The 11007-nt window shown below is 48.9% G+C and overlaps 1 protein-coding gene across 2 annotated transcripts in view; it reads left to right on the top strand.

Moving 5' to 3' along the window:
* Positions 1 to 2213: 2213 nt before the first annotated feature.
* LOC103921830 (merlin) overlaps positions 2214 to 11007 on the top strand; it is a 28215-nt gene continuing 19421 nt past the window's right edge. For both annotated transcript variants that reach the window (XM_009329857.1, XM_009329855.1), the window contains exons 1-4: positions 2214 to 2330; positions 3376 to 3498; positions 6003 to 6086; positions 10593 to 10661. In XM_009329857.1, the coding sequence (XP_009328132.1) occupies positions 2319 to 2330; positions 3376 to 3498; positions 6003 to 6086; positions 10593 to 10661 (288 nt within the window). In that variant the 5' untranslated portion in view covers positions 2214 to 2318. The remainder of the gene's footprint in view (positions 2331 to 3375; positions 3499 to 6002; positions 6087 to 10592; positions 10662 to 11007) is intronic.

Genomic DNA, 11007 nt, shown 5'->3' with positions numbered 1-11007 from the left:
CCGAACGTCTGTAAAACAGTTGGAGTTCAGCTGTCAAAAGATGCCGCTTGAATGCAGATTGTTATTTTAAGTACCGAGGTGTGGAGTGAAATCATGTATGTTGAAATAAACGTGGCTGCTGTTCCATTTATATATTTAACGAAGCTAATTCAGCACCGTCGGGGAGGATGTCTGTGCGATGTTACGGTTGGAGACTTTAGCACTGTGCAGGCAGGAATGTTAAATATATATTTCTGCCATAACGGATGTGTGCGATGACGGAGCGGCGGCGTAAAATCTAGCAGCAGAAGCAATCGCTTGAAATATGCCCGTCACCAAATTAAAATTGCGGGGCGGGGGGAAAACACACAAAGCTCGTGCTCTAATGCTCACTGCTGGTCTTGGAATCTTAACCGCCGGCTTGCTTTTAGGGAGCCTGGGGAGGGGGGACGCGGTGGGGTTGGCCTGGGGTCGTTCGAAACGCCGATCCCGTGGGATGCGGAGCGACGTCTGGGGGAGGAGACGCTCCCGTCGGCAGAACGCGGGAGCCTGTCCTGGGAAAGGTTTGGTGCAGGGCTGTGTGTGCGCAGGCAGCCGTCGCTCCTCTGAAGCGATAGGCTGAAATGTGGTCTTTGCAGAAAGGAAAAAAAAAAAAAAGCCGGTAACGCTTTATGCAAAGCAGTTTAATTCTAGTTAAGAAATAGCCCTTTGATGGCAGCCTGTTTTTATGTGCCTACAGAAATGGCACAAAATAGCTGTTTAAATGTGTCTCGCTCTGTTTTGTCTGAACCCTCGAATTAACCCCCCTCTTAAAATAATAGTCAGGAAAAGATTTTCCGCAGTGTGAGCCATCCTGCGCTGAGCTGGAGCTCGTCATGGGGACTGGAGGCTAGCTAAATGTGTGAAATTAGGGTTTTATAATTGCAAAACTTGCTTCTCCTGGTGTTTTTGACCTCGAGGTGTTGACAGCGCTCGATACGAATTGCGGAGAGGCTGTGACGAGCCGTCCTGGGGTGTTGTTTTTTGGAGGGTAGCGTCGGCTTTATTCTATCCCGGGGCTGTCAGCACGCGTGTGTGTGCCCTGGGAAGGGGAGAAAATAGCGATTTACTCATTTGATCAAAGCCGGCAGAATGGCAATAAGCTCGTCCTCAACGGCTTTGCCCACAAGGCGGCAGTGGGTGACAGCAGGAGCGGCGCGTCACCAGCTCCAGCAGTCCCTGCCATGCCTGCGCATTAATATTGATGCTGTCCAGGTGGCACCAAGATTGAGTTGTGACAAGAGAATGTGCCGAGATCCTTTCGCCCTAGGGCTTTAGAGTAATGGCCATATGTCTCGGTCCAGCAATTGTTTCCACCGTGCAGATGGAAGACCAAAGTGGCTTTGGCATATTAGATTCATCTGTTTTATGTCCCTCTTCACCTTTCTGCCTCCCAACGCCTTCTGTTTTTATGAGCAAACTTCAGTAACAACATAGATGCAGCTGCAAGATTGCTCGAAGGACACGGTCTTTGAGCAGGACCAATTTTCTCTGCTCCTGAGCTGCTTTTGTCCCAACATTTTCAGCAGAAAATGCTGTTTGACTCTATAAAAACGGGCTCCGAGAGAACCCCGACTTCGGTGATTAATATTTTTTTTTTTCCTGAGCTCTTTTTCCCTTTCACCTGCGCAGGGTCGGTGGCTCTGGATGAACGCGCTTTGTACATAGATCCTTTCACTTCTCGTTTTCGGGAGCGCGTTGCGCCCTTGTCTATGAAAGCCTGTTTGTGGTACTGGAGTTCGCGCAGAGCTTCCTGGGGCTGTAGGTAGAGACATCAAAGCCACTAAGGGGCAGTTAAGAGTGGTTTTTATTTCTTGCTGGAACGGGGCTGCTCGTGGCAGTGCATGGCTCAAAAGGAACCTCAACGGACCCCTCAGTTCCTCTGTTGAATGTCGGTGGGTTGCCAGAGGAAGAAACAGGGGGGCTTTATTTACAGTGCTGTTTGCAGGGGTGGAAAAAAAATTCACCTCTCAGTTTCCTAGTGAGGGAGGAGTTGGTGATCGGCAGATGACATCAGATGGAAGGATATGAAGTGTGCTTCGTTAGGATGTTTCCTTATCTGTACCAGATGCCTTCTCCACACCCGCAAAGGCATCGTGAGGTGAAAAAAGGATGCGTTTGGTTGAAGGGAGATGAAGTTCTGAAACCCGTCTTTATAACTCTGCTTCCTGTTTGCTTTCCTGCAGGTGAAGTGGAAAGGGAAGGACCTGTTTGATCTAGTATGCAGGACGCTCGGACTCCGAGAAACCTGGTTCTTCGGTCTTCAATACACTATCAAGGATACGGTGGCTTGGCTCAAAATGGACAAGAAGGTTGGAACCAAATTTCCCTTGAGACGTCATCTGGGATGACAAGGGAGGATGCACTTTCCTCTTTTCTTTGTATGCCCGAGGCTCTGTTATGTGTGGTATTGAAGTGAAGCGCATTTAAATCTCATACCCACGGCATCTGTAAGTCAAACCGGGAAGAGTTGGCAGAGATACCCCACCCCAGCTCCTTCTGAGCTGTGAAGCCTCAGACCGTGCGCACTGCATCCCCTTGAGGCATTTCGGGAGACAGCCGCACTGGGATGCAGGACTTCAGGGGGACTGTAATGTAAACGGAACCTAAAAGTCTCTATTTTGTGCCCCTGAGCGACAAAACCTTTAGCGGAAAAGTGAAGTCGCATCTTGGCTTCTTTTGTTGTTGAGATGTACAAAGAGCTAGGGAGGAGGAGAACCAGAGAAGTGAAAAGGAGATGGAGGTAAGGGAGGGGACGCTTCCCAAATAGGTGAGCCTCCAGGTTGCTGAGGGGTGGGTTAGAGAAGCGATAGATGTAGTTCTGTTTGCATCCAAAGGCTGTTACGCTAAAACCAGACGGTAATCGAGACTGTGAGGGAGGTCTGGGTGTCTCCTACGACGTGCCAAGGTTTTAAACTAACGTGAATCTGAACTGGACAGTGCCAGCACAATAGCAGGGCAGCAAGGAACAACACTGAAATACAAGAGGAGGCGTTGCAGGGAAACGACGAGAAAGTCGGATGGTGGCGTAGCAGGATGTAGCATCGCTCCGCGAGGTTCGGAGGAGGCAACGTGCGCACGGCAGATCAGGATCAACCTGTGCTGTCTCATTTTGCATGCTGTTTGTTCCTGCCTTGTTTGTTTTCTTGCACTGTTAGGAATGTCAGAAATGTTTGTTTGTTTTCTTTTTTTAACTACGGTTTCTGAACTACTTAGGTTGGTTCGTCTGTTCTAGATGTCTAAAGTGCTTGACAAAAGATGTGCCTATCTGAGCAGAGGGGAGCTGTGTCTTGGCTCCAAGAGGCAGAGCGCTGAAGAAGCTGGGAAGAGTAGCTGAAGGGCTCTTGTGTCCTACAGGTTCTGGATCACGACGTTCCAACAGAGGAGCCCGTCACCTTTCACTTCCTGGCCAAATTTTACCCTGAGAACGCAGAGGAGGAACTGGTCCAGGAAATCACACAGCACTTGTTCTTCCTGCAGGTAGGAGCCGTCTCAGTACACTGTTTTCCAACCCGAGGGAGAAGGAGCCAGGATGAGCAAAAGTGCGAGAAGGTTCCAGGGTCAGAAAGTTGGTCGGCAGAGTGTGGGTCCTCATCGTTTCGTTCACACCTCTCCGAAGGGAGTTGTCTTCAACAACAAAAACTTCTTAAAATAGGTCAGAGATGGTTTGTCTGGATGAAGCAGTCACAGACGCCCAGACTTGCAGACCTCGTAAGCTGGCTGTCAGGAATGATTAGGTGATTTGTAATGTTGGGGTATGGTAGCTAGGGGAAATGAATCTGTCAGATGTGGGCTTGAATGACACACACAGCCTTGGAGTCCACCTCTCCGCAGGGCGTGGATATCAGTTGTGCTGAGGGATGGCGATTGCCTTTGTACATGATAGCATCGTTACGTGGAGCAGGGGAATTTCATCCTCAGGAGCAGAATGCAGCCGACCTGTTCCATGTTCAGGCTGTACAGCAAGGTTCAGCTCTTCGCAAAACAGCCTTCAAGTCACTGGAGCAGAAGAAAATCCCAGAGGCGCAGCTCTGTCAGAGACCGATGGCAAAAGCAGAGGAGAAGGGCAAACCTAACGGTCCCACCTGCCCCAGTAACTTGTGCCCTTACCGTTAAACATTTGGAAACTGCGGTGAACGCATCTTCAGGCTTTTTTCTTTTTTATTTGAAGTACGCTACAAAACTTTGTGTCCTGAGAAATCGGCTCAGGTGATGTTGCTGTAGCAGTGCTGCATGGCTGGTAACGAAGAGCTGCTATCGCAGGAGCTCTCTTTCAGACAAGATCAATTTTCTGAAACTATGTCCTATAAAGGGTTGTGTCAGCTATGGTTACAGGGAGTGGAGTAGTCCTAGTCAGACCCCTAGGTACTTACTGGGATGTTTCAGCTGCTCTGTGGCTGTTAATTTCAAGTTTCTGAAATAAGTTATAAGATTGGATGTGAGGAAAAATGTCTTTACTGAAAGAGTGGTTAAACCTTGGAACAGGCTGCCCAGGGAAGTGGTGGAGTCACCATCCCTGGAAGTATTTAAAAAACGGGTAGATGAGGCGCTGAGGGACATGGTTTAGTGGGCATGGGGGTGTTGGGTCGACGGTTGGACTCGATGATCTTGGAGGTCTCTTCCAACCTTAATGATTCTGTGATTCTGTGATTCTATAAAAACAAAAAAAACCCCACTCATTCTTGTGTTTGTTACACCAAAGTAGAGGCAACCTGGATTTGGATGTTCTTGGAAATACCACTGTAGACTTCAGTGTGCCCCGCTCTTTCAAATGGATATCAAAGTGAGCTCACCAGCTTCCTGGTACTCCTCGCTCTTCCAAAGTTCGTCTTTGCTCTTCAGAGCTAAAGGACTTCTAAGTGCGAAGGACTGCTGTTAATTTCCAAGGGCTGTCTCGTGCACTAGTGTCTCCGCAGGGCTATTTTTAAATGCCCGATTTGCCATGAGCTTTATCCTTGATGAGGAAAAAAATGCTGTTGGCATCTTTGAAAAGCAAAATCGGAGAGGAAAAGCAGTTAAAGCTGCATTTATAAATGCAGACCGTGACTTTTCTACTAGGATTTCTGACGACGAGAGGAGCCTGGGCTCCTGTAACACGTATGGGAAACGGGAGCACACGTAAGCTTGCAAACTCTCCTGTTTTTATCTTAACGCAGGAGAGTATCTTCTGTGATTACGTTGTAACCGACTTCGAGGACTCAGCATGTTATAAATTCAAATTGATGTTACTGCGTCTCTGAAACAATCCATTTAAGTCTCCCGGGAAATAGTATGGGGTTTTTTCTATCTTTATTCAGGAAAATTAAGTGTGCAAAGTCAAAAAATATCGAACATGACAGGTTTAATTTTTTAACGCTCGGAAGCCAGGAAACGTAAAGCCGTGGCTTTTGGGGACTGCGCGTTGGCTCTCCTGGGAGCGTGCGCAGGGCTTTGCCTGCTGCTAAAAGCACTGCCACGGAGGTGACCCGCCGCTCTCCTTGCTGTCGGCGGGACTGGAGGGAATTAGGCTCGAGCGCAGGTGAGCACTGGCTCATAATGAGGCCTGACTATCCCAGAGCAAAACCTTTGTGTGCTCAGAGACTGGGCTGCAGACTCCTTTTTTAATTTAGTGGTGTGTGCAGATGTCCTATCAATCCATAGCTTATGCCTTAAGAGGTTTCATCTCCGTGTTTACACGCAAGACTTTTTTTGTCACCCCCTTTCCTTTAGCAACGGGGTATGTATAGGTTCTGTCATTTTTCACGTATAAATTTAGCTCTTCTTGCAAACCTGTCTAAAAAAGGTGGCCTGTGAAAGCCTGAGCCCTTCCTTTCCGAGCCACCAGAGACTTCCCGGGCCTGAATTGTAATTAGTGTTAGGAAAATAACTGTTAACTGTGTGGTTGACAGCTCGAGTTAAAACAAACTGCAACCATCTGCTGTGACAGTCATGCTTTGCCCTGCTCCACTAAATGTGTGTTACGTGTCCTTTACTGCTACGTGCAGGTGAAGAAGCAGATTTTGGATGAGAAGATCTACTGTCCTCCTGAAGCTTCTGTCCTGCTGGCCTCTTACGCCGTCCAAGCCAAGGTAGGCACAGGGGGATTCGCCAGGGGCCTGCTGACACCGGGTTAACGTCGCTCTTGGGAAGCGAGGCGCTTTGCGATATACCTGCTTCCCGAGGAAGGGGAAGGCGGGGAAAGTTGTTAAAACGTGGGAAGTGAGGGGACTACGCTAGCAGTATTGCCTTCTCGGTGCTGCTGGGTCCTGGCTACCTTAAGATGTTGGACAGATTTTTCCTTTCTCTTCCCAGGACTTTTTAGCAAGTGCTCGGCTTATGAGCTGCAGCGCCTGCTCAAGTGTGGCTTACTACTGGAGCAGGTGAATTCCCCGAGCCCGTGCTTTTTTGGATCTCCTCCCTGCTCTTGCCGTTGTAGCCAGAGGCAAAGCAACCATGGGACTCACAGCTCCGCTGCTTCCCCAGAATACTTGTCACCATGATAACTGCTTTATTTTGAGTGCTCCAGCTTGCCACATAAATGTTATTGCAGCGTTAAAGAGCTCTTCCTGACTTCTCCCTTTATCTTGGGTGTTTGGCCTCACTAGACAGAGGAAGAAGTCAATGGTCACTAAGTTCCCCTCGTTCCTCGGCTGGATTCCGCTCTGGACCCAGAGTCAGTGTGTTTTGCTGAGGGTTTATTTAAGAGCACGCTGTTTTCCAGTCTGGAGCACGCAGCCTTGCACAGCTTGCAGCAGCCCACAGCAGAGGGACTCCTGGGATAGAGGGAGCAGCCCGAGGTTCAGAAGTGGGGACCGTTCTTGCGGGAGAGGAAGTAATTTAGCCCTGTATATGCACAACATGTACTGCTGCTCGATTAACGAGTCGTCTAGCTAATCTCCAGCTCGCGTGCGTAAAGATAACGTCTTTGGAAAAGGAGTGCCTGGAGTCCGATCGCAGCCCGGCTATGTTGTCGCCGTAGCCTCGTGGTCGTAGTCGGTTCTGACTCTCTGGATGCGATTTAGGGAGGCGTTTTGGCTCGCAGGACGGCGGGCAGGTGGCCGTGCCCTGGGTCTGGCCCGTCTGCCTGGCTTGGAGGAGCACGGCTGTCGAGCGGTTTTAGAAGAAGCGGGGTAGCCCTCTGGTCTGTGAGACCACCTCAGCTGACGGTGCAGGAGGGGGGCTTCGGCTCTGTTGCCTGAAGAGCGGGCCCGATCCAGGCTGGCTGGGAACAGGGGCCAGTCCTCGGTGTTTCACCATGGCTTTTTCCGGATTGCCGTATAATCTTCCTCAAAACCCTTTAGTCCGTGCCCGGTTTGTCTGAATGCAGCCCTGGGTGACGAGCAGCAGTGTTCTTTGGTGATGAATGTTTGAATTTACTAGAAAAAGACGTGTTCTCCTCATAGTCAGAATATTGATGAAACCGTACTTTGTTCGAGAGACTCATCAGCCAGGGAAGGGCGAGTTGCTTTTAGAAATGTTTCTGTTGCGTGGAACATTCATCACTCTTATTAGAGTGCATGAGTAAACACTTACTTGGCTTTTTCTCCGTTGACCTGCTGAGCTGAGGATACATAGGGGATGACTTTTCCTGTTGCCAAAATGAATAAACCATTGGGGAAATATTGAGCGCTGTTAACTCTTGGCCGTGACAGCTTCTGCTCGTGTGATCAGGAACAGGCTGTAATTTGGTACAGGACGGTTGTGCCGGCCCCTTTCTCTTCTTGCAGCTCGGCTGCTGACCTTGCGCTCGGTCGCACGCTCGACGTGCTCGACACTCGGTCGTCTGGAGGTCAGCTGGAGTCAGAGCAGTTCTCCTAACCTTGCACGTCTTGATTCTGCACAGAGATTGTGAGAAGGAGGAAGAGGGATGCCTTTTCTGATCTTTGCTAATGTGCTTTCGTGTCCGCATCAGACATCGCTTTTCCTCGCTGCCCCTCCAGGCAGGGTTTCCCCTTCTGCTTTTTTTTTTCAGCAAAGGAGAAAGCTGAAAGCACGTCTTCGGTACGGAGCCAGGAAGAAAGATGTCGCAGGTCATCTCCTTCCAGTTAAATAGGATAATGATGTTCTTTCTGGACAAGAAAGCGGCCGCTGAGCACAGTAATTTCGCTAATAACGTGCTGATTTGCATGATTAGGGCCATAATAGCCTGACACAGCGGTGTGTTTGCAGCCATTTGATTGACAGCCAGGTTGGTTTGTGCTGTTGTTGCGCACCTACCTGCAATAACAAAGTAAGCGTGTGGGTCATAAAAAGAAAAGCTTATTTATTTCTATATCGTTGTGTTCGTTTGGGGAATTACTATGTGTTTTCCCCTCTAGCCCTGCATTCGAACCACCCACACTGCTTTCAGATGTTGGAGGCGGTTCAGGTTTTAAATAGCCGGGAGAGACGTGGAGTCTACCGAAAAACGCGTCCCGGCAGAAAATGGTAACGTCCAGGAGGTTCTTCCATTTCTTGTCCCTTAAATGCAGATCGCTGCCGTGCTGCAGCCCTCTCGGCACTTCAGATCTTGTAGCGCGAGCAAGGGGCTCTTTTATTTTTAGGTTTTTTTCCCCCCAAACACACAATACTTGGTGTTAACGGTTTGAAGCTGAACATGCCTGTGTTTATCCAGGACGGTGTAAGGCAGGTATATGAATGAGGTAAAGGCACCTTCCGTGTGTAACCCTGAATATTAATCACGTAGTTCAATTAACAGAAGCTGAAATTCCGTGACAGTTTTGAAGTAATGATTTAATTGAAAAGGTCTTTAAAAGTATGTTTGCCGAGTCATTTGAGCCAACGTATACTGCAATACTTAAGCCATTTGTTGATTTTGACTTGTGAATAATTAATGTTCTCATCCAGACTCCCTCTCGGTACAAATATTCCTTTGGGACGTGACAATATTTTTCACCACGTGAAAATCACATAATCCATACGTAGTCTTGGATCTCCACGGTAGATCACAACAAAAAATAATCGCGTTAATCCTATTTGCTATTATTTTCATCACCTAAAAATGATTTATTTTCTGCCTCTCCAAGGTTATTGGAGTTGTTTCCTTTGCCAGTGCCACGTTTTTATTGCTGTTCCCTTTTGATGTGGGCTTGAGGGATGTGTACCTGCAATGCGCTGCTTTCTGAGGAGCTCCGAGCATCTGTAGACCTCGGAAGACAGACAGTTGCCGCTGCTCAGCACCCTCCTGAATGAAATCAGCGGCGGTTTTGTTATATTAATTGAAGTCTGAGTCAGTGTAGTTTGTTGCATGCTTCCTTCGCATCTGCATTGGCCCCAAATCAATATTTGCATCTTTAATCCCTGCTTGTCATCTGTGAAACGTTGCTCGCCGGGCTGCGGAGAGGATGTATGCGCAGACTTCTGATGCTGAGCTCTGGTTTTAGCGTACAACGTGATGGTTCTGTCATTAAAAGGAGGCTGATACGGAAAGCTTCCTGACTTCTTATATGACCGCCACGTGTGTCTTGGTCTGGCTTTGAAAATTGTCACCGTGTTGTACTTTCTGAGCTGAGGTCCTTCAGAAAAGCAGGGAGGGAAGCGAAGGGCTGCCTCCCTTGCGAAATGAGTGACTGGAGCAAACGTTGCCGCGTCTCGTGTGATGGGGTAACGTCACTGCAGAAGTCCTCTTTGCCAGGAGAATGGAAAATCGCAGCGTTTCGTGTACGTGCCTCACAACCATCGTCCTCTTCTCTTGAACTTGCCGGGTTATTTGAGGTGCCGTTTTCTGGTGGCTTCCTGCCCTCTTAAGCTGTACAGGAGGTAAATTCATTTTCACATGCGCTGCAGGGACACTCGGCTTTTCAGTCTGTTAATAAGCAGTTTTATTTCTCAGTCACTTTATACGCTGCTCAAAATGATGTAAATCTAAACAAATACTAGTAATTACTGGATATACTTAACAAATCTGAATTGGATTCCATGACCCAGTTGAGCAACAGACCCTCCGGCAGAAAAGCTGACGCCTGCCCGAAAGGAGTCTGTCAGACTCCTGTAATTTTTTTTTTTTAATATTTGTTCATTAGGGTGGTGAGCAGCAACAGAGAAACGGCTATCCGCCTCACCAGAATTGCTGGTATCGATCAGTCTTTGGGGACAGGTCTTTGTCCGTATCTTGACTCCCCGTCCCGCTGTCGTTGGGAGGGTAAAGACCTCTCGGCTATAGAGCGAGTCTTTCCTTGCGTCGGAGGAAGTGTTTTCTGGGCGTGGTAATTAGAGTAGAACAGAATAGTTCAGTTGGAAGGGACCTGCAGTGATCATCTAGTCCAACCGGTGGACTGGTGGTGGACCTCAGCTGATGGTGGACCTCAGCTGATGGTGGACCTCAGCTGATGGTGGGAAGTTTTGTTCTGCTTCCACCTCTGCTGCGTGAGTAGGAGGAGGAGGATGTTAGTTTCTATTGGCAATCAAATGACAAAGAAAATACGGTTGTTAAATTTCCCGCGCAGCGTACGTTCTCTGCTCTAACAGGTTGTGACGTGAAGGGTGTAAGCAGTCTGCGTTGGCTCTCTCCCCAAGGGGTGGATGTGTAAGGGCGAGGAGTTTACTTGCCCGTGTTGTTAACGTGGGGTGGGCACGATGTCTGTGCTTCTTTCCAGTATGGTGATTACGATCCCAACGTCCACAAGCGAGGCTTCTTGGCGCAAGAGGAGTTGCTTCCGAAGCGGGTAAGGAGCTCGGCCGAGCGGAGGAGAAGGTTTCCAAGCCTGGTGGTGGTTTGTGTAACAGAGCCCTTTGCAGAGAAGGTCCCTGTGGGACCATCCGTGGGGTGCCCCCTGCTTCGCTTTCCCTGGGCTTCCTTACCAAGGCAAACAATCTAGAAAGATGTACCGAGGGAGGAGAATTCAATCTCTTTCTGACATATTTTACTAAGAACAGAAGCAAATGTTTCCTTTCTTTTCATGGTTCCATCCTGCCTGCGTGTCCCCGCGGTGGCCTGGGGACAGTTTGCCTGTGCTGTGTGCTTGGGAGGGCTGAGCGAGCGCTGGGCGATCGCAGGGTGCGGGGCTGAGC

This window comes from Pygoscelis adeliae, unplaced genomic scaffold, assembly GCF_000699105.1.
Source record: "Pygoscelis adeliae isolate BGI_AS28 unplaced genomic scaffold, ASM69910v1 Scaffold838, whole genome shotgun sequence".
Classification (NCBI taxonomy): Eukaryota; Metazoa; Chordata; class Aves; order Sphenisciformes; family Spheniscidae; genus Pygoscelis; species Pygoscelis adeliae.
This window is presented reverse-complemented; position numbering and strand designations above follow the sequence as displayed.